Source organism: Salmo trutta, chromosome 30, assembly GCF_901001165.1.
Source record: "Salmo trutta chromosome 30, fSalTru1.1, whole genome shotgun sequence".
In the NCBI taxonomy this organism is placed as follows: Eukaryota; Metazoa; Chordata; class Actinopteri; order Salmoniformes; family Salmonidae; genus Salmo; species Salmo trutta.
The window spans coordinates 11194247-11219043 of record NC_042986.1 but is presented as its reverse complement, the minus strand read 5'-3'; the positions used below and the strand labels follow the sequence as shown (position 1 = coordinate 11219043).

General features: G+C 40.5%; 1 protein-coding gene across 1 annotated transcript; it reads right to left on the bottom strand.

Annotated features, from left to right (window-relative positions):
• Nucleotides 1–1421: 1421 nt before the first annotated feature.
• Nucleotides 1422–3419, bottom strand: LOC115168810 (N-acetyltransferase 8). Its single transcript, XM_029724359.1, has 2 exons — nucleotides 3222–3419; nucleotides 1422–2706 (listed from the first exon to the last, which is right to left on the bottom strand). Exons 1-2 carry the CDS (start codon nucleotides 3238–3240, stop codon nucleotides 1961–1963), a joined length of 765 nt encoding a protein of 254 aa, XP_029580219.1. The 5' UTR covers nucleotides 3241–3419; the 3' UTR covers nucleotides 1422–1960.
• Nucleotides 3420–24797: the final 21378 nt, after the last annotated feature.

Genomic DNA, 24797 nt, shown 5'->3' with positions numbered 1-24797 from the left:
CACGGGACCGACTCACTCAGTTGATTTCATACTTTTCAGATGAGTGAATCTCGTGAGTACGAATGATGGATTCCTAAATGTGGGTACATTTATACCAAAACTCATCGGGCATGTGTTTTCAGTTTTCAGTAGTGTTTAGCTTACTTTTCCCAGGTGGTGGAAATAGTAATGCTATGATAATGAGCCTATTGTAGTTTCCATATTACCTTCCTCCTGGCCGTTATTGGCATTGAAATATCAACTTCCAATTATATACTTTTAATAATCATAGGAGGTATTGACCATAAATAAAGGGTTGTTTTTCAAGCCTTTAAGGTGGGGATTTCCCACTGCTGCTTTCCTGATATGTCATTCGACTTTCCAGCTGCAATTGAGCATTATATATCCACTAATTACAAGTAAAAACACACTTTGAGTTTTGCTTTCATCGCTTATTTACTTTTATTGACTGCACTAGCTGTTACTTTACTTCAAAACAGAAGGTTTTTAAGCCATAATATCCAATTGATTTATCAGCGAATGTTTGTGCATGAGAAGCATTGCAATCAAGCCAGACCATTACCTGAGGCTAACTGTAGTAGTGAATGGATGACAACAGACTTGGCTGTATTAAGGCTCAGCTTGCTCTGTCTACAACAACACCTGCCGGCCGGCCATAAGCTTAATCCTCTCTGACAACCATGGGACGAGTGATTGATGTTCACTATGTATCTGATAGAGTGTGTGTTTGCAGCTCAATGCCAAGCTGCACCTTCCATATACTTGTTTTTGGAACTCATTTAAGCCACACCTGGACATCTCACTCGTGGATGTTCAGAGTTGTTTTATCTCCTATAAAACGTGAAATGTCAAGGTTAAACGACAGGTAAAAGAAAATACAGAATGTCCTGGGAAATTAATGTTGCTCTAGTCTAAACGATCGAGCAGGTACTATGTGTTAAAGTAAATTCTTGTTTCTTAGCCTGGAATCCAAACGGATATGATCAGTTTCAAGATTGTTTCACTGAAACTGAGCATATCAGTTTGGATTCCAGGCTACCTGTTTCTATTGCCTGTTGAAAATGAGTGAAGGACAACAACCAATCAGTCCTTCGTACTGTTGTGAAATAACCTCTGGTCTTTAACTTAAGCCCATGCAGCCTATTGACCTGTGTTGTTTGATCATGTCTATAATCTCAGTCTGCATTATATACAATGACCGTACATGGCATGTAAGTAGCAGAACACTGAACACTGCGCTCTTTATCCTGTCTTGCGCTACACACATTCATTTTTTCCTAGCTTGAAAGAATGTTAAACCTCCCAACGTTCCCGTACCATTACGTCTTTCATTAGTATTTAAGCAAAGAGTTTTGACATCTTAGAAGTCAGCTGGCAGTAATTCCTCTGAGGCAAAGGTATTAAACTTTTCCCTGGATAGAAAGAAACCATGTTTTTTGCATTTTGTTGTGTAGGCTTGTTATTTCTCAGTGGACAAGAGAACAATCCATGCTTTATTGTGGATATTGTTTATTTTTTTTTGCATCATATCCAATACTTGGTTTCACAAATATTAATTTGAGATTTTATTTTCTCAGTAATATCGGCAAACGTTTTTATAAATAATTTTTCTTCAAACTGGTGGGATGGTATAATAATAATAATTGCCTTACTGGTCTCGATACCTTCAGATAACATAATATATGCTGCACACATTAAGACATCTGAAAAGTAGTATGCTAAGGAGATAGAAACCTTCATTCTGATCAAATTGTGAAGTGATCTGATAACATGTACAGTATGTTGTCAAACTGTTTGGACGAGAGACAGGCTTTTATGTGTAAGCTCGACCTTGACTGGAAACACTTGATTGAAAAGGGCCTGTCTCGAGTAATTGAGATTAAATAGCTGTGTTTATTTCTACATGGTAGTCCTGTCATGGGTAGCTGTGGCTGAATGATGCTAGATGAACTTTTGATTGTTAGATGTACTTCTCCATATGCATCACTTGGATGTTGGCCAGTTTGGAGAACCAGTGGTTAACGTGCGTGTTACTGTGGCAGGAGGTTTGAATGAAGCCTAGTTTGCTGTAGAGGGCATTGGCTGCTGTCTGTGGTGTGCTGGTTTCCAGGACAACACGAGAGAAGCCACGATCCTTGCAGAACTCCATGACCTTATGAGCTAGTTGGGAGCCAAGGCCTTTTTTGCGGTACGCGAACGACACGATCAAGTGGGGCACCTCACCGTAGCTTCCATCTCTCTCATCTTGGCCTATCTCATCGACCCCACTCAAAAACCCTCCATTCCAGCCATCTCCCCTTTCGTCCCCTCCCCTCCTCCCCACTACCGCCACCAGCCCAGCCACCTTGGACTTGCCGTTGACCTCAGCCTTCGCCACCCAGAAGCCGTTGTCTGGGTTGTCTAGGAAGCTGGCCTGGATGTCGGCCATGTCCGTGGCCATCCTTCTTAGCCTGTAGCCCTCGTATATTTCATAGCAGCAGTAGTAGATGAGACCAGCCCACGCTCCTCCAAAGAGTAAGGCCATGAAATAGGAGCTTCCACCTAGCACGTAACCTGCCATGGAAATGCTTAGGGTCACACCGATTTGATCTGGGTGGCTTATGGTCTTGAAGAAAGCTGGGTAAACATGTTCCAAAATCCCATTGCGAAACAATGAGATGACGGCATCTTTATCCTCGGCCTGGTACTCCCGGATCGAACACTGCACTGCGAGAAAGAGAAGGGGGGAAGGAAGGGGGCTGTTTCAGCTCAACACGGCTAATCTGCCTCTTTATGCATTTATACAATCCTGCTGGATTTGCTTCACAATGGGCTCACATAGCAGTTGGTAAAATAAAGCCCTTTTACAGAAAGTCCCTTTCAATGTAATTTATACACTAAAAACCAAGCAATTATAGAATACACAAAGTGGCATACGAGATGTATCTTGCCAACTAAAATGAGACTAATGAATCTAACTTTATGTATTTAAGTGATAACATTGAGATACTGTAATCTTTGACAAGAAAGGTCCTAACTAGCAGTCAGGACAATTCAAGTAAGTTATGATATAAATCACAGACAACTGGAACATCTTTATGTAAATGAACACAAACTGTGTCACAGTCTCAGTACATGTCAGTGTGACCATTGACCCATCACCCATATACTCCTTGTCTAACCAGAAACTAAAATCAACTAGCACTGGTAGTGCACACAGAGAAAAACAGAATATGACTTACAGTTCTTTTTTTGGTCCATTTTGTGTCCTCTGTTCCCTGTTTCTTTTCCTTCTTGATACTTTCACACTGCTACTCACTTTGGTACAATTCCCCCACCTCACCTTGTCTTTCTATGAACTTTAGCACAGTTTATGGTACGTACCAATTCACAAAGCTGCTGCTAATTAGTCTGAGCATGCTCTGTTGCTATTTCACACATACACAGATGCACTCATGAACACACACACACACACACACACACACACACACACACACACACACACACACACACACACTGACTCAAATGTCCACACACACATCCACACACGCACAGGACAAAATCCTGTGTACCTCAATGACCTTGTAAGTTGCATTTTTATTAATACAAAATTATATCCATGAAATGCAATAATTTGACATTTGCTGAATGTGAAAGTAAAATGATTAGAATTTCTAATTGTAATAAATCATCTAAACTATTAAAAGTTTGTACAAATTATTAAATGTAGCCTTTTGCTTTATTTAAGGACCCATTTAATTTCTCCCTTATCAATGAAAACTGTGAACAAGCGTGTAATTAAGTTGTTAATAAAGTGATTCATAGAAGTAATTTCTTGGTGTGACAAGCAAAGGCAGTACAGTAGCTATAGACTATTATTCACTGTAGACAAGGATACCAACAAATCTGCATTAAGCTACATAGGCTACATGAGGATACAACAGTGAATGTTTGAATGAACAGTATCTCGTATAGCCTATGTCTACAGTAAACAACCCATTTACATTTGACATTAAAGTGGTTTGAAGGCCCCTGTATTGTTGTGATCACTGTCCCCTGTATGTGCTATACTTTGCTATTATAGGCCTATCTGAAATATGAGGAGAGAGTGTGATGAATAATGTTGTGTCCCTTGACGTTTGAGCTTCTATGGCCTCATGCAGTGACGGTGTCTTCTGCAATAACCCAATGGCCCTCTGACGAGATTACATTTCCTCTGCTGGAGAAAGGCCCTTACACCTGTTTAAATCAATAGCGTTGCCTCATGAATTGCAGAGCGATGGAAGGTCAAGGAACTCTGGAACTTTCTCAAACCTTTTTGGAGAGCTCTTGTGAATTCTGAATTTCAGATCAGTGAAACTTCCAAACCTTCATCTTTTAATCAAATGTAGGGACTGAATCAAATGTTCCTCTGTTTAAGTAAGAGGATGGATGGTATGATGTGGTAATATCACACTGGAACGAACACTGTTTCATTCCACTTGTTCATGTAACCATTACATTACCTGTATATATAATGTTTGGCAGAAAAAAGTATCTAAACAGACAGGCCACATCCTGCAAACCTACTGTACGGATCATTTATGACCAACTTACAGGTCTGTGACTTTTGTCATTGAGAAATACAACAAATCACAACTTATTCTTAAGTCTAATGCAGCAACAAGAAAAAATATCTCAATATCAAATCATTTCTGGGTAACAATTAACCTCTCTGGCGCATGTGGGACGAACTCGTCCCACCTACGTAACAGCCACTGAAATCCAGTGGCGCGATTTTTGAATCGTTAGAAATACTATTACTTCAATTTCTCAAACATATGACTATTTTACAGCTATTTAAAGACAAGAATCTCGTTAATCTAACCCCACTGTCCGATTTCAAAAAGGCTTTACAACGAAAGCAAAACATTAGATTATGTCAGCAGAGTGCCCAGCCAGAAATAATCAGACACCCATTTTTCAAGCTAGCATATCATGTCACATAAACCCAAACCACAGCTAAATGCAGCACTAACCTTTTATGATCTTCATCAGATGACACACCTAGGACATTGTGTTATACAATACATGCATGTCTGTTCAATCAAGTTCATATTTATATCAAAAAACTGCTTTTTACATTAGCATGTGACGTTCAGAAAAAGCATAACCCCCGCAAACTTCCGGGGGATTTACTAACAGTTTGCTAAATTACTCACGATAAACGTTCACAAAAAGCATAACAATTATTTTAAGAATTATAGATACATTACTCCTCTATGCACTCGATATGTCCGATTTTAAAATAGCTTTTCGGATGAAGGACATTTTGCAATAATCTAAGTACATAGCCCGGCATCACAGGGCTAGCTATTTAGATACCCACCCAGGTCAGCCTCCACCAAAATCACATTTCCTATAAGAAAAATGTTCTTACCTTGCTTGTTCTTCGTCAGAATACACTGCCAGGACTTCTACTTCAATAACAAATGTTGGTTTGGTCCCAAATAATCCATCGTTATATCCAAACAGCGACGTTTTGTTCGTGAGTTCTAGACACTATCAGAATGCTTCATCACGGTGTCGCGCATGGCGCATTGGCGTGACAAAAATGTCTAAATATTCCATTACCGTACTTCGAAGCATGTCAACCGCTGTTTAAAACCAATTTTTATGCCATTTATCTCGTAGATAAGTGATAATATTCCGACCGGGAATATGCATTGAGCCTAAACAGCCGAATTAAATTTCTTCTCAGGAGCGAATCGTGCACGCGCCTCATTCAAAGGTCCTCTGAGCCGCCACTTGCCAAAGCCGATAATGTGTTTCAGCCTGAGGCTCCCTCGTCAACCTTCAGTTATTTCCCGGGTTCTGAGAGCCTATCGGAGCCCTGGGAATTGTCACGTTACAGCTAAGATCCTTACTTTTCAATAAACAGATGCAAGACGCACGACTCCTTGTCAGACAGGGTACTTCCTTGTCAGGTTTTTGCCTGCCATAGGAGTTCTGTTATACTCACAGACACCATTCAAACAGTTTTAGAAAATTCAGAGTGTTTTCTATCCAAACCTGAACAATAATATGCATATTCTAGCTTCTGAGTTGGTGTAGGAGGCAGTTAAAAATGGGCACATATTTTTTCCAAAATTCTCAATACTGCCCCCTATCCCAAACAGGCTAAGTACCATACTGTGATTGTTTTCAATTAAACGGTCAAAAAGAAACAATAATAGCTTCTTAGCAAAGAGCAATTTATCAAGCAAGAATTTAGCTAGAACTGCCTGGGAGTGGCTTCAGTGGGAGGAAAAGTGAAAGTAAATGGACAACTATCAGACAAAATAAAACAAGAAAGAGGCACGAGACAAGGCTGCCCACTATCCATGCTCCTCTTTACCCTCTACATCGAATCAATTGCCCAATCCATAAGACAGAGTACAGATATTACAGGGGTGAACTTCAGAGGAACAGAACACAAACTATCACCGTATGCAGAAAACGTCTTAATCTTTATAAGCCACTCCTAATTTTCCCTACCAAAGCTAATGATACTTGTAGAAATGCTGGATATAAAATAAATATCAACAAGACTCAGATTCTTGCATATAAACTCAGCAAAAAAATAAACTTCCCTTTTTCAGGACCCTGTCTTTCAAAGATAATTCGTAAAAATCCAAATAACTTCACAGATCTTCATTGTAAAGGGTTTAACCTCTCTTGGGTAGGGGGCAGTATTTTGACGTCCGGATGAAAAGCATGCCCAAAGTAAACTGCCTGTTACTCAGGCCCAGAAGCTAGGACATACATATAATTGGTAGATTTGGATAGAAAACACTCTATAGTTTTTTAAACTGTTAAAAGGATGTCTGTGGGTATAACAGAACTGACATGGCAGGTGAAACCCCGAGGACAAACCATCCCCCCCAAAAAACAATTCAGCCTACCACTATTTTCAATGGCTATCACTTTTTTTATAAGGCCAAGTCCTCCCAGATTGCAGTTCCTAGGGCTTCCACTAGAGGTCAACAGTCTTTAGAAAGAGTTTCAGGCTGGTTTTTGGAGAAATTAGCCAGAAATTGTAGTTTTTCTAGGTGGCTCCCATTTTGGCTGTAGTGTTTCCAAGCGCGTGGAAGAGAGCGCGTTCTTTTGTATTTTTCTCTGGAAAAGACAATAACGATTCTCCGTCTTAAAATGTATCATTTATTTACGTATTAGGGTACCTAAGGTTTGATTATAAACATTGTTTGACTTGTTTGAAAAAGTGTTTGGGATTCATTTTGTATGCATTTTGATGGAGGGAAACTGGGTGGATTATTGACTGAAGCGCGCCAGCTAAACTAAGTTTATATGGATATAAAGAATGACATTATTGAACAAAAGGACAATTTGTGATGTAACTGGGACCTTTTGGAGTGCCAACAGAAGAAGATCATCAAAGGTAGGGCATTTTGTATACCTATATTTCTGACTTTCGTGTCGCACCTTCCTGGTTGAAATATGTTTTTCATGTGTTTGTATGCAGGACGCTGTCCTCAGATAATCGCATGGTTTGCTTTTGCCGTAAAGCCTTTTTGAAATCTGACACATCAGCTGGATTAGCAAGAAGTTAAGCTTTATTTTGATGTATTACACTTGTGATTTTATGAAAGTTAAATATTTATAATACTGTAGTTTGAATTTCGCGCTCTGCAATTTCACCGGATGTTGGCCAGGTATGGACGCTACCGTGCCCATAAGAAGTTACACTGTTTCCCATTCTTGTTCAATGAACCATAAACAATTAATGAACATGCATCTGTGGAACCGTCGTTAAGACACTAACAGCTTACAGATGGTAGGCAATTAAGGTCACAGTTATGAAAACCTAGGACACTAAAGAGGCCTGAAAAACACCAAAGGGAAGATGCCTCGGGTCCCTGCTCATCAGCGAAGATCCCGGTTCTCAATCCCATTGAGCACGTCTGTGACCTGTTGGATTGGAGGGTGAGGGCTAGGGCCATTCCCCGCAGAAATGTCCGGGAACTTGCAGGTGCCTTGGTGGAGGAGTGGGGTAACATCTCACATCAAGAACTGGCAAATATGGTGCAGTACATGAGAGGAGATGTACTGCAGTACTTAATGCAGCTGGTGGCCACACCAGATACGGACTGTTACTTTTGATTTTGACACCCCCTTTGTTCAGGGACACATTATTCAATTTCTGTTAGTCTCATCTCTGTGGAACTTGTTCAGTTTATGTCTCAGTTGTTGAATCTTGTTATGTCAATACAAATATTTACACATGTTAAGTTTGCTGAAAATAAACACAGTTGACAATGAGAGGACATTTATTTTTTTGCTGATTTTACAGTACATTCGGAAGGTGTTCAGATCCCTTCCCTTTTCCAAATTTTGTTACGTTACAGCCTTATTCTAAAATGGATGAAATAAAAACAATTCCTCGTCAATCTACACACAATACCCCATAATGATTAAACATTTTAGCAGAGCGACTTACAAATTGGTGCATTCATCTTATGATATCCAGTGGAACAACCACTTTACAATAGTACATCTATATCTTTTTTTGGGGGGGGGGGGGGGGGGGGGGCGAACAGAGCAGCGAACAGTTTTGACTGGGCTGAGCGGGAACTGTGCTTCCGCAGAGGTAGGGGGGCCAGCAGGCCAGAGGTGGATGAACGCAGTGCCCTTGTTTGGGTGTAGGGCCTGATCAGAGCCTGAAGGTGTGGAGGTGCCGTTCCCCTCACAGCTCCGTAGGCAAGCACCATTGTCTGAAAGCCGCGGTATATCAGACCGTATACCATGGGTATGACAAAACATTTATATTTACTGCTCTAATTCCGTTGGTAATTTGTAGTGTAGTGAATTATGTTTTTCCTTGGTCTATAATTAAGCAATAAGGCCCGAGGAGGTGTGGTAAACAAAAGCAGGTTTTTAGAATTTTTGCAAATTATTAGAAATAAAAATCTGAAAAAACTTAAGTATTCAGACCCTTTGCTATGAGACTCGAAATTGAGCTCAGGTGCATCCTGTTTCAATTGATCATCCTTGGGATGTTTATACAACTTGATTGGTGTCCACCTGTGGTAAATTCAATTCATTGGACATGATTTGGAAAGGCACACATCTGTCTATATAAGGTCCCACAGTTCACAGTGCATGTCCAAGCCATGACGTCAAAGGAATTGTCTGTAGAGCTCCGGAACGGGATTGTGTCAAGGCACAGATCTGGGGAATGGTGACATCTCAAACATCTCTCCACCACTCCACCAATCAAGCCGTGGTAGAGTGGCCAGACAGAAACCGCTTCTCAGTAAAAAGCACATGACAGCCCGCTTGGAGTTTGCCAAAAGGCACCTAATTGACTCTCAGACCATGAGAAACTTGATCTGATGAAAACAAGATTGAACTCTTTGGCCTGAATGCCAAGCATCATTCAGGCCAGAGTTCAATATTGCACCATCCCTACGGTGAAGCATGGTGTTGGCAGCATCATGCTGTGTTGATGTTTTTCAGTGTCAGGGACTGGGAGACTAGTCAGGATCGAGGGAAAGATGAATGGAGCAAAGTACAGAGAGATCCTTGATGAAAACCTGCTCCAGAGTTAAACATTAGGCTTTTTACAAATGCGGCATATGGCATTCATTTTCACATGTAAATAGCACTTTCAGCACAGCATTTATTTTTCAACTCGAATCAATGAGCCCAATCAGTCCTCCATGACAACAAAATCATAAACAACAAAGTAGGGCTGGCTAATAAGTCTTGACTAATAAGTCGTTTTGGGGTTATACTCAGGTAAAACAATTTAGCTAATCTATAATACCATATTTCCAAGTCCTATTCTTGAAGATGGGGGGTATAACATTTATTGAAAAGACTGGAATTCTGATAGACTTTGGTTTTTAATGTAAAGATAGAATTTAATCGTATTATTATTATATGTAGTAGAAAGCGATGGGTTAGAAGAAGCCTACATAACAAACCCATAAAGTAAAATTTAACATCCATATATGTCCAACTATGTAATCTTTAACATTGATTTATCCAGCAATAGATGTTGTTCAATTGGTAACATGCATTTTTGTCTTCTTCTAATGCCTCTTAAGGGGAAAGTAATCTAAAAGTAACTGAATGTAATCCAAAAGTTACGTTACCAATTACAATTTTGGACAGGTAACTAGTATCTGTAACGGATTACATTTAGAAAGTAACCTACCAACCCTGACTGTATCCCTACAGAAGAGATAAAGTCACAATATAACCTGCAATGAAACACACAATCAATGAAATACCTTGGGATCAACTTGCCAAAAGACCTTTCAAAACTATACAATACAACTGCACACCACTAAATAAAAAATGCATAGCTAGATGGATAATCCTTGGATAACAAATACAATCAATATATGGAACAAGACCAAAAAGCAGAACAACCTGGACAATCAAACAGCTAACCTATGATGGCCAGCATTTGACACCAAATGCAGGCCAAATTAGACCCTGAATTTAAAAGGGTGGACAGACAAATGAATCACCGCCTATTGCACAATTAAAAACTGGGTGGTTTGAGCCCTGAATGCTGATTGTCTGAAAGCCATGGTATATCAGACTGTATACCACGGGTATGACAAAACATTTATTTTTACTGCTCTAATTCCGTTGGTAATTTGTAGTGTAGTGAATTATGTTTTTCCTTGGTCTATAATTAAGCAATAAGGCCCAAGGAGGTGTGTTATATGGTCAATACACCACGGCTAAGGGCTGTGTCCAGGCACTCCGCATTGCGTTGTACATAAAAACAGCCCTTAGCTGTGGTATATTGGCCATATACCACACCCCCTCAGGCCTTATTGCTTAATTATAGACCAAGGAAAAACATAAGAATTCACTACACTACAACATACATGCCATCTAGACAGCAAAGACACCTTCAGAAAGACACCTTCAGATACCTTCAACTACAACTAAATAATAAAGAACTACACATCACCTCAATCAACAAAAATCCAAATTCTGACTGATGCCTACAAAGGGAAAACTAAATCAAAATGTATTTTAATAATCTTTAACAGGCTAACCTCTTCCAGGAACCACAGTACCCCAAAAATTGGAATCTGAAACTCTATTAAAATCACAGAAGACGACTGGAAAATGATATGCAAGACCCATACTACCACAAACTCAACATCATGGCAAGGAAAACACGGTAGGCTTTTTTTATAACACCAAAACTTCAGAAGAAATATTCCACTAAAATCACATACTGGAGAAACTGACAACAGATGCCAACAATTCACACATCTTTTGGATGTGCCCTACAATACAACCTTTCCGGACAGACATTCTCTCAGAACTCAAAGACATTTTTAAAGTGGACATCCCAAATAATTTAACAACATATCTTGGAATTACTCCACAAACACTCAACAATACGGAAAAAACTGCTATACAACATAATTGCTGCAAGTAAGAAAACAATAACAAGACACTGGCTAACACCTCAAATACCAACCATCCTGGACTGGATCAACATAACCAATGACATCCACGACATGGAAAAAAAATACAGCTACAATTCGGTTGAAACTGGACCTCTTTGTAAATACCAGGACAAAATGGGCATCATATGTAAAACAACAAACAACAGAACCCACCTGAGCAAAAAACCATAAACCACAGAAGACCAGACATCAGACCACAGAACAACGAAAGACATGAAGGAAGCACATGGGAAGAAGGTTAATGCACCAGGGTGAAAACGGAGGAAATCAGTTTATCATATACAAATTATATGTTCAAATAAACGTAAACATTGTATTAAAGCAAAAATAAGTAAAACGAGTGGGGAGGGGATAACTGATAATTAGCTGCTATTGGCAGTGAGGTTAGGAACTCTCTTTCTTATTGCTCTATTAACAAATTTACTGTATGGTGACGTCACCACAGAAGCCAAAACTCCCTACCACCAAAACAGGCAGAAATTTCAGGCAGTCTTTTCAAACAGCTCTTAAACTTAAAGGGCATTATCCAGTGGAAGCTGCTGAGTGGAGGACGGCTCATAATAATGGCTGGAATGGAGTCAATGGAACGGTATCAAACACACGTGGTTTTCATGTGGTTGATACCATTCCATTGAGTCCATTCCAGCCATTATTATGAGCCGTCCTCCCCTCAGCTGCTGGCATTATCATAATTTTCACAATTTCACAGTATGATTCCAACCATATAGTGTGGAAATATATATAAAACACAGGAAAATCACGTTTTTGACTGCATTGGCCCTACAACAAAACCAAAATCATTTGCATTTTTCTTTTTTTTTTCTTAAATGGATAGATAATACATTCTTTGAAACCTTGTATTGAACCTGGAAACGTACAAATATTAAAGTTTTATACCACTTTTCCAAGGCAACCTTGTGAGCAAAACTGCAAGTGACAATAAATAATTCAGTATTCTGTCTTTAATAACTGCATTATACATTCCATGCTAGGCCAGTCATGCATTGCTTCCTATTGGGCAAAAGCATCATGAGAAAACATTCCTTTCTGCAATTCTGTACTTCAAGATGATATTGTTCAAGTTAAATGACATTCAATTGAGATATTGAACACTTCATATTTCACCTGGCTCCTTACATTGTGTAAATATCATTCATCAGTGCTGATTGCTGTCACAAGAAAGGGGACTGGAAATCTATTCATGACTTTTAGCATTTTGCAAAGGTAAGTGTGTTTACCTGTACATACTGGACAGTCATCGTGGAGTTTTCTGCAGTGCTTAGCTGTCAACAGCAGTGCCCGCAAAACACCAATCTCAACGTCAACAGTGAAGAGGCGACTCCGGGATGCTGGCCTTCTAGGCAGAGTTCCTCTGCCCAGTGTCTGTGTTCTTTTGCCCATCTAAATCTTTTATTTTTATTGGCCAGTCTGAGATATGGCTTTTTCTTTGCAACTCTGCCTAGAAGGCCAGCATCCCAGAGTCGCCTCTTCACTGTTGACGTTGAGACGTGTTTTGCGGGTACTATTTAATGAAGCTGCCAGTCGAGGACTTGTGAGGCGTCTGTTTCTCCAACTAGACAATCTAATGTACTTGTCCTCTTGCTCAGTTGTGCACCGGGGCCTCCCACTCTTTCTGTTCTGGTTAGAGCCAGTTTGTGCTGTTCTGTGAAGGGAGTAGTACACAGTGTTCTACGAGATCTTCAGTTTCTTAGCATGGAATAGCCTTCACTTCTCAGAACAAGAATAGACTGATGAGTTTCAGAAGAAAGGTCTTTGTTTCTGGACATTTTGAGCCTGTAATCGAACCCATAAATGCTGACGCTCCAGATACTCAAATAGCCTAAAGAAGGCCAGTTTTATTGCTTCTTTAATCAGAACAACAGTTTTCAGCTGTGCTAACATAATTGCAAAAGGGTTTTCTAATGATCAGTTAACCTTTTAAAATTATAAACTTGGATTAGCTAACACAACGTGCCATTGGAACAAAGGAGTGATGGTTGCTGATATCGGGCCTCTGTACGCCCTTGTAGATATTCCATAAAAAATTAGCCGTTTCCAGCTAATAGTCATTTACAACATTAACAATGTCTACACTGTATTTCTGATCAATTTGATTTAATTTTAATGGACAAAATATGCACTTTTCTTTAAAAAACAAGGAAATTCTAAGTGACCCCAAACTTTTCAACGGTAGTGTATTTATAGGAAAGACACCAAGAGACAAGAAAATTACTATTTACAAACTATTCATATATAAATATTCATTTCTTTTTACCCCACGTTTCATGGTATCCAGACTTGTCTCATCGCTGCAACTCCCATACGGACTCAGGAGAGGCGAAGATCGAGAGCCGTGCGTCCTCCGAAACACAACCACACAGGCCCCACTGCTTCTTGACACAATGCCCGCTTAACCAGCCGCACCAATGTGTCGGAGGAAACACCGTACACCTGGCGACTGTGTCAGCGTGCATGCGCCAAACACTCCCCTAACCCGGACGATGCTGGGCCAATTGTGCACCGCCCCATGGGTCTCCCGGTTGCAGCCAACTGTGACAGAGCCTGGACTCGAACCAGGTCCTCTAGTGGCACAGCTAGCACTGTGATGCAGTGCCTTAGACCACTGCGCCACTGATGATACCCATATTCATATTCATATTCATATTCTTATACAGTACAGTTAAATTAGATATTTAGCGAGAGGAGAGGCACTATGATACAATATGTTTTTTTATCTGTTTTTTGAAGCGAAGCTTGCTTTTTGCCTGAGTAACCTCTGGTGGCAGAGCATTCCACGATGGCATGGCTCTATACATAACTGAGCGACACAGTGGGAAGTTTACATACACTTAGGTTGGAGTCATTAAAACTCGTTTTTCAACCACTCCACAATAGTTGTTAACAAACTATAGTTTTGGCAAGTCGGTTAGGACATCTACTTAGTGCATGACACAAGTCATTTTTCCAACAATTGTTTACAGACAGATTATTTCACTTATAATTCACTGTATAACAATTCCAGTGGGTCAGAAGTTTACATACACTAAATGGACTGTGCCTTTAAACAGATTGGAAAATTCCAGAAAATGATGTCATGGCTTTAGAAGTTTCTGATAGGCTAATTGACCTAATTTGAGTCAATTGGAGGTGTACCTGTGGATGTATTTCAAGGCCTACCTTCAAACTCAGTGCATCTTCGCTTGACATCATGGGAAAATCAAAAGAAATCAGCAAAGACCTCAGAAAAACAATTGTAGACGTCCACAAGTCTGGTTCATCCTTGGGAGCACTCCCAAATGCCTGAAGGTACCATGTTCATCTGTACAAACAATAGTACGCAAGTATAAACACCTTGGGACCACGCAGCTGTCATACCGCTCAGGAAGGAGACACGTTCTGTCTCCTAGAGATGAATGTACTTTGGTGCGAAAAGTGAAAATCAATCCCAGAACAACAGCAAAGGACCTTGTGAAGATGCTGAAGGAAACAGGTACAAAAGTATCTATATCTACAGTAAAACGAGTCCTATATCGGCATAACCTGAAAGGCCGCTCAGCAAGGAAGAAGCCACTGCTTCAAAACTGCCATAAAAAAAGCCAGGCTACGGTTTGCAACTGCACATGGGGACAAATATCGTAATTTTGGAGAAATGTCCTCTGGTCTGACAAAAATAGAATACAAATAAATAAATCATTATGTTTGGAGGAAAAAGGGTGAGGCTTGCAAGCCAAAGAACACCATCCCAACCGTGAAGCACGGGGTGGCAGCATCATGTTGTGGGGGTGCTTTGCTGCAGGAGGGACTGGTTCACTTCACAAAATAGATGGTATCATGAGGGAGGAAACTTATGTGGATATATTGAAACAACATCTCAAAACATCAGTCAGGAAGTTAAAGCTTGGTCACAAATGGGTCTTCCAAATGGACAATGACTCCAAGCATACTTCCAAAGTTGTGGCAAAATGTATTAAGGACAACAAAATCAAGGTATTGGAGTGGCCATCACAAAGCCCTGACCTCAATCCTATAGAACATTTGTGGGCAGAACTGAAAAAGCGTGAGCGAGCAAGGAGGCCTACAAACCTGACCCAGTTACACCAGCTCTGTCAGGAGGAATGGGACAGAATTCACCCAACTTATTGTGGGAAGCTTGTGGAAGGCTACCCGAAATGTTTGACCCAAGTTAAACAATTTAAAGGCAATGTTACCAAATACTAATTGAGTGAATGTTAACTTCTGACCCACTGGGATTGTGATGAAAGAAATAAAAGCTGAAATAAATAATTATCTGTACTATTATTCTGACATTTCACATTCTTTAAATAAAGTAGTGATCCTAACTGACCTAAGACAGCAATTACTCCTAGGATTAAATGTCAGGAATTGTGAAAAACTGAGTTTAAATGTATTTGGCTAAGGTGTATGTAAACTTCTGACTTCAACAGTATTAAATCTGTTTTTGGTTTGGGTACTGTGAACAAACCCATAGTAGCTAGTGGGGTATGTACAGTGCCTTCAGAAAGTATTCACACCGTTTGACGTATTTCACATTTTGTTGTTTTACAGCCTGAATTCAAAATTATTGAAACCAAAAAATTATCTCACTCATCTACACACAATACCCCATAAAGACAAAGTGAAAAACATGTTTTTAGAAATGTTTGCAAATGTTATTTAAAATGAAATACAGAACTATCTAATTTACTTAAGTATTCACACCCCTGAGTCAACATACGTTAGAAGCAATTACAGCTGTGAACTTTGCACACCTGGATTTCACAACATTTGCCCATTATTATTTTCAAAATTCTTCAAACTAGACGACCCTTTTCAAATCTTGCCACTCATTTAAGTCAAACTGTATCTTTGCCACTCAAGAACATTCACTGTCTTCTTGGTAAGCAACTCCAGTGTAGATTTGGCCTTGTGTTTTAGGTTATTGTCCTGCTGAAAGGTGAATTCATCTCCCAGTGTCTGGTGGAAAGCAGACTGCACCAGGTTTTCCTCGAGGATTTTGCCTGTGCTTAGCTCCATTCCGTTTCTTTTTTATCCTGAAATACTCCGTAGTCCTTAACGATTATAAACATACCCATAACATGATGCTGACACCACTATGCTTGCAAATATTCAGAGTGGTACTCAGTAATGTGTTGTATTGGAGTTGACACAAACATAACACTTTATTCAGGACAGAAAGTTAATTGCTTTACCACATTTTTTTCAGTATTGCTTTAGTGCCTTGTAGCAAACAGGATGCATGTTTTGGGATATGTTTTATTCTGTATAGGCTTCTTTCTTTTCACTGTGTCAATTAGGTTAGTATTGTGGAGTAACTACAATGTTGTTGATTCATCCTCAGTTTTCTCCTATCACAGCCATTAAACTGTTTTAAAGTCACCATTGGCCTCATTGCGAAATCTCAGAGCGGTTTCTTCCTCTCCGGCAACAGAGTTAGGAAGGACGCCTGCATCTTTGTAGGGAATGGGTGTATTGAAACAACATCCAAAGTGTAATCAATAACTTCACCGTGCTCAAAGGGATATTCAGTGACTTTATTTTTTAATCCGTCTACCATTATTTGTGAGGCATTGAAAAACCTCACTTGTCTTTGTGGTTGAATCTGTGCTTGAAATTCACTGCTCGTCATTCAAAAATCATGTTAAACACTATTATTGCACACAGGCTTGCCATAACAAAGGTGTTGAGTACTTATTGACTCAATACAGTTCAGTTTTTCATTTTTAATTAAATTGTAAACATTTCAAAAACATAATTTTTCACTTTGACATTATGGGGTATTGTGTGTAGGGCAGTGACAAAAACATCTCAATTTCATCTATTTTAAATTCTGGCTGTAACACAACATTTTGAAAAAGTCAAGGGGTGTGAGTACTTTCTGAAGGCACTGTGTCTGTTTGAAATGTGTTATATAAGTGGTTAGGCATTTTCAACACACATGTTTCTTAAAAAGATGAGAAGAGTAGTCAATTTCTCCTCGACCCTCCACCTTGAAAGACTCTCAGGTAATTTGTTGATGTTAGTTTTGTGTGTGCAGTTAAGGGCAATACATGCTGCTTTCAACCCGCTCCTCTGAACACTCCAATGGCTTCCAGACGAAGCTCGCATCCACTACAAGACCATGGTACTTGCCTACTGAGCAGCAAGAGGAACTGCCCCTCACTACCCTCAGGCTATGCTCAAACCCTACACCCCAACCCGAGCACTCCATTCTGCCACCTCTGGTCTCTTGGCCCTCCCACCACTATGGGAGGGAAGCTTCTGCTCAGCCCAATCCAAGCCCTTCTGTCCTAGCACTGGCCATACATTTTATGCAGCAGAGGACTCTCTGGCTCTCTAGTACTGAGATCGACATGTATTTGTCCCTAGAATACTTTTGCCAGCCCAAAACTCTAACGGCCAAAAATATTGGAACAATATTCCTAACATCTGAATGTGGGAAATGGTCAATGAGTGGAGGTAGAAAACTAATGTCATATTGATTTCCATCTTGTGATGTTATTAAAAACTGTATGAAGCAAATACTGTAACTTAGGAAGGATACTGCTACGCGGAGCAGCACAGGGGAACCCAAGAGCAGACTCAGACGAGGAAACAGAGATGAATGAACCAAGGTATTTATTGTAACACAGGGAGATATGGAGTGCAGATTCGGGGAAGCTTGGATGAGTTGTAGGAAACCAGATGTGGAGGCTGAAGTTGGAGTGTGCTGGGTTGGTACAGGGTAAACAGGTCCAGAGGGGAATCCAAGGGAGTGGTGGTGCGTCCAGAACAGGGTAGCAGGGTGGTGAGATGTGGAACAGGAGCCAGAGTCAGGGCGGAAAAACTGCAGTGAGGATAAACAGCATCAAGCAGGGAAACAGGTATGGCAGGGAAACAGGATCTTGAATAATAATAATGGCTAGAAGCATAAACTGACTGAGCAGAGATCACGATCTGGCAGAGTGGAAGTGGCAGAACTGAGTATTTGTAGAGGTCTTGCTAACGGAAGGAGTTGCAGCTGGTAGGGATCTGCTCTGACTCCAGCACACCTGTCTCCAACCACACAATCACACAGAAACTGAAAGGGAGGGGGAGAGAGAGAGAGTGTACTGGGGGAATGGTTGCAGGTCAAGCAGATACCGGATGACCACTAGGGGGTGTGGCAGGAGCAGATGTGACAGATACCCCCTTAATCTGTTCATTATCCATCCAATACGTTGTCTATGTGATATGAAAATGGATTAAACTAGTTTTGTTAAGATAGGAACGTGATTTTAGGAGTCATAAGAGAACTTCTAATCATATCCTTTGCACACGTCCTGAGTGAGGTCAGAAGAGCATGTCAGACGGACGGAGCCATCTCCTTTGGCCATAGTGCTTAAAAGGACTGGCTAAAAATGAACTTACCAGACCAGAAAAGCATGGAGCGTTAGCTACGTGTGGGAAATGGTTGAAATGTTGAACCAACACGAGGTGAAGAAATAAACTCACCTTCTGTGAGACCAGAAAGACGTAACTTACCACACCAGTTCACCGCCAGTCTGCAGCTGAGACTGTAAAGTGAGTTTGGAACTTTGACTATCTACCCGAGGAAGAAAGGAGAACATCCTCTCAGACAATCACTAGTATAGCTAAGTAGCTGCTTGGAGGAAACAGCCCATTGGAGACTGGACAACTAAGAAGGACATTGTGACCTCTGGTGGACAATCAGAATGTGTACAAGGGGCCCATAGGAAAGACCAACAAAATCCCCTTTCAAGATGGTTTAGTTTCAACAGAGATAGACGACGAACGACGGCATTCAAACACATACATTCATTAATTTCTTACTCCCAACAGGCAGTGGTTCGTGTGAAAGATAAATGGTTACTGTGAGCGTAGTTTGTGTCTCTTTCCCTTTGTCTCTCTCTCTCTCTCTCTCTCTCTCTCTCTCTCCCCTCTAACGTTATGTTGTAACAAGCCGTCATATCTTGTCAGTCCACTAGGGACCTTTGTCTCATGTAAGTGTGTACAGTGGCAAGAAAAGGTATGTGAACCCTTTGGAATTACCTAGACTTCTGCATTAATTGGCCATAAAATTTGATCGGATATTCATCTAAATCACAACAAACCTGCTTAAACTAATAACACACAAACAATTATACGTTTTTATGTCTTTATTGAACACACCGTGTAAACATTCACAGTGCAGGGTGGAAAAAGTATGTGAACCCTTGGTTTTAGTAACTGGTTGACGTTTTCTGTAGTTGCGGATCAGACCTGCACAACGGTTAGGAGGAATTTTGGACCATTCCTCTTTAATAATAGTGAAGACATCAAAACTATGAAAAAACACATATGGAATCATGAAGTAACCAAACATTTTATATTTGAGATTCTTCAAAGTAGCCACCCTTTGCCTTGATGACAGCTTTGTTGTCACGACTTCCGCCGAAGTCGGTTCCTCTCCTTGTTCGGGCGGCGTTCGGCGATCGACGTTACCGGCTTTTTAGCCACCGCCGATCCACTTATCATTTTCCATTTGTTCTGTCCTTGTCTTATCACACCTGGTTTCACTCACCAATCACTTGTTTATTATTTAACCCTCTGTTCCCCATGTTGTATTTGTGAGTGATTGTTATTTGTTACGTGGATTATTTGTCAGGCGTTGCACTTTTGTTTTAGATCGTGTTTTTGGCACTTGTATGTGTTATGTGCTGTATTTTGGTAACCGGTATTAAAGTGCGCCTGTTTATTGTACTCCGCTCTCCTGCACTTGACTTCGCCTCCCATATACACGCATTACAGAATCAATCACTGAACAGGGAGTACAGGAGAGGGCTGAGAACGCACCCTTGTGGGGCCCCAGTGTTGAGGATCAGCGGGGTGGAGATGTTGTTTCCTACATTCACCACCTGGGGGCGGCCCGTCAGAAAGTCCATGACCCAGTTGCACAGGGCGCGGTCGAGACCCAGGGTCTTGAGCTTAATGACGAGTTTGGAGGGTACTATGGTGTTAAATGCTGAGCTGTAGTCAATGAACAGCATTCTTACGTAGGTATTCCTCTTGTCCAGATGAGATAGGGCAGTGTGCAGAGTGACGGCGATTGCATCGTCAGTGGGCATATTGGGGCGGCAAGCAAATTGGAGTGGGTCTAGAGTATCAGGTAGGGTGGAGGTGATATGATCCTTGACTAGTCTCTCAAAGCAATTCATGATGACAGAGGTGAGTGCAACGGGGCGATAGTCATTTATCCTTTATTAAAACAGGTTTTTGTCATTGAGATAACATCTCTTTTCCAAGAGAGACCTGGTCCAATAGCAGCAGGGGGAACAATGTTTCAGACAAAACAACTTACATACACTAACACAACATTAAACACAACTATAAACACACATACAGTACAACAAAAACATTTTACGTTAAAAACACGAAAGTCTTGACTAAAAACAGCTGGCCTAAAGACAATTACACTCTTCTATTATATATACATTGATCAAGTGTTTAAACTCCACCAATGAAACTAGATCATCAAATTTTGTTATGTTTAGGAGAGAATTCCAGGACCACGGAGCTAAGTAACAAAAACTATTTCTACCATGACCTGTTCTAATTTTTGGTACTGTTGGAAGCAAATGAGAATGGGACCAAAGTTGATATTTATTTACTGACCTGACTAAAAAAGAACAGAGATAAAATGGCATTTTTACCCAATATGGCCTTATAAATCAGTGTATACCAGTGTTTAAGCCAACGCAAGGTCAATGACGACCAGCCAACAGCGCTGTATAGATCACAATTATGTGTTAGATGTGTTAGACGTTTTTGATTTGTAATGAACATGATACACTGAATCAAGTGCTCTCAGGGCAGTGGCTGAGGCCTGCATATATATAACATCACTAAAATCTAAAACCACCAGTAATGTACATCGTACCAGCTCCTTCCTAGCCTCAAAAGAAAAACAAGCCTTATGCTGGTAATAAAAACCTATTCTCAGCTGCCTACTAACTAAGGACTCCAGTATCATCTGCATAAAAATGAACATCCGCTGTTTCAATAAGATCCCCAATGTTGTTGATATACAAAATGAACAACAGTGGGCCCAAAATAGAACCTTGCGGAACACCTGAGCACACCTCTATAGATTTACAACCATCCGCCCTTACACATTGTGTACGATTTGATAGGTAATTTATAAACCAATCTAGAGCATGACCAGTAATTCCACAACATTTTACCCTTGCACTAACACAGCATGGTCCACAGTGTCAAAAGCCTTCGACAAATCAATAAAGACAGACACACAATGTAACTTCTTATCAAGAGTACAGTGGATGTCATTTAAAACTTTCAATGTTGCTGAAACAGTGCTGTGGCCAGACCTAAAACCTGATTGCGTTCCATTTAAGATGTTGTTTTCTTGGAAGTAGGCCTTTAGCTGCCTACTAACTAAGAACTCCAGTACCTTTGGCAGTACAGATAATTTTGATATGAGTCGATAGTTGTCAAGTAGCGAAGGATCTCCACCTTTCAGGAGAGGCACTACAAAAGCAGATTTCCATAACTTGGGGATTTTCTTAACATCAAGCGTGAGGTTAAAAATACATGTTAAGGGGGAGCAATGATGTCTGTAGCTAGGTGTAGGAAGGGTAGGGTCTAGTTCATCAGGGCCATTTCTTCTGAAACAGAGAAGGATGAAAAGGAGAACCTGGTGAAGGAGTGCACAGGGGTGTCAGGTAAATTCATAGGGGGCTCAATTATACCTTTGACCTTTTCAAATAAACTGCCTGCATCTAAAAAATGCTGATTCAAGGCTTTCAGAAAGGAGGTTCTCTCAGTTACAATCTGTGTGTCTACCAACAATTGTTTGGGAAGCTGTGTTGTCACGACTTCTGCCGAAGTCGGGTCCTCTCCTTGTTCGGGCAGCACTCGGCGGTTGACGTCGCCGGTCTTCTAGCCATCATCGATCCACTTTTCATTTTCCATTTGTTTTGTCTTGTTTTCCTCACACCTGGTTTCAATCCCCTCAATTACTTGTTGTGTATTTAACCCTCTGTTCCCCCCATGTCTTTGTGTGGGATTGTTTATTGTTTCATGTATGTGCACGTTAGACTGGTTGCGCTGGGTTATGTCAACCCGTATTGTATTTAGTGTTCGTTGTGCCGTGTGTTTTTGGTTCGCCTAAATAAAAGGCTCCGTTTGTTACCCAAAATCTGCTCTCCTGCGCCTGACTCCCTTACAGCCATTTACGCATACCTAACATGTGTATCTTTTTTTGCACTCCAAACCCTTCACTACTTGTCAAAATTTGGATGGGTTATTTAAATTATGTGAAGTAGATTTCAGGTAGTGGTCTGCTTTCAATTTACGGATCATAGCCACACCCATATTTCGAAGACTTTTAAAAGCCGTCCAATCATCTGCCAAACCAGTCCCTCTTGCTTTAGCCCACATAGCATTTCGTTCCCTTATGATTTTTGTAAGTTCCCTAGTAAACCAAGGGTTCTCTCTGCCCTGAATCCTGAATTTTTTTCAACGGGGCATGCCTATTGCATACATCCTGGAATGAGTTGTTGAAGTAAGAAAAGGCTAGTTCAACATCAGGGATTAATTCCATTCGATTCCATTCAATGCTAGATACATCATGTAAAAAACCTTGAATATCAAACCACTTCCAGTTTATTTTTGTAATGACACGTGGAGATTTCTTAGGAATTTTACCATCTCTCACACAGGCAATAGCACAGTGATCACTTATGTAATTTGCAAAAATACCAGAAGCATTAAAACCATGAGGAGTATTGGTTAAGATCAAATCAATCAAAGAGGAATTCAGAGGATATTTTATATTCAACCTAGTTACACTGTTGACAATCTGAGTGAGATTATAGGTATTGCATAGAATTTTGAGTTGATCAGAGCTAGATGTTAACCAGTCCTGATTCAGATCACCCATCAGGACAAACTCAGAGTTGACATTCTGTGATAACAAAATCGAAAATACAATCCAAAGAGCCAACAGTAGCAGATGGAAGTCTATAACAACAAGATACAACAATATTTAGAGATGAGCCAAGATTTAGGTTAAAGACAGATATTCAAATTGCTTAGGTTTAGTAACAGAAGTCAGAATGACCACCGAGAACTTGTCTTTTACGTATACAGCAACACCACCACCCTTAGATTTACGATCTGTACGAAAAACATTGTAACCATTTATGCCTAAATTTTTGTCTGTAATAGATTTTTTAAGCCATGTTTCAGAAAGCATAAATACATCAGGGTCAGCAGTTTTTATCCATATATTCACAAAATCAAGCTTTGGAAGAAAAAACATCTTACATTCATATGCAAAACCTTTGTAACGATCGTCTAAAGGAATAGACCAAGGTGCAGCATGGTATGTGTTCATCTTGATATTTATTTGAACTCTGAACACTTAAACAAAATAATAAACAATGGAACACGACCGTCACGTCTTGCAGGCTTTACACAGCAGTACAAAAATAAGATCCCACAACCCAAGGAGGGAAAAGGGCTGCCTAAGTATGGTTCCCAATCAGAGACAACGGTAGGCAGCTGCCTCTGATTGGAAACCATAACTGGCCAAAACATAGAAATATAAACCATAGAATGCCCACCCCACACCCTGACCTAACAACCTAGAGAAATAAACTGTCTGTCTCACCTTCAGGCCACTCTGACTACTTAATTCGGCAGGGGTAAGAATGACAGGACCTGGGTTAGACTGCACATTTCCAGACAATAGAAGCAGCAAGATCGAGGGTTACAACAAGTCGAGATCGAGGGTTACAACATTTGGATTTACAGACAGGGCTTGAACGAGAATCCATAGTCACCAGAATCTTTAACGCCACATATTTCAGGAGATGTGTAAAGTCCAGAGACATGCTTAAGTACCAAGAGAACAGTCCTGACATGTAAGCGCAAGAGTCAGATTTCTCCCACATTGTTTGGGAGAAATGTGCATAGTTCTCACATGCATTTCCGAAGCAAGCGTGGGGTTTCTCACAATACTCGAGGGAGAAACAATCATATATTTCCTCATTCACAGTGCAACAGGCTCTAAAAGTATTGCCAACATTGTAAAAGCCAAGGGTAGACATCAGCAAAATGAACAACAGTATCAGGTTTGTTTATTTCCCTAAAAGTCACTAATCAAATAGTCCATCTGCTGATCAATAAAAAGTCTGCGATGTATGCGTATGATGTAGGCGAGCAAAGATCCGGGGAGAGAGAGAGAGTGGTGAGGACACCTGTACTAGAAGGGGAGAGACAGACCAGGGATGGCGGAGAGCAGGCAGGCAGACAGGCAGAGAGATCAGTTCTCTG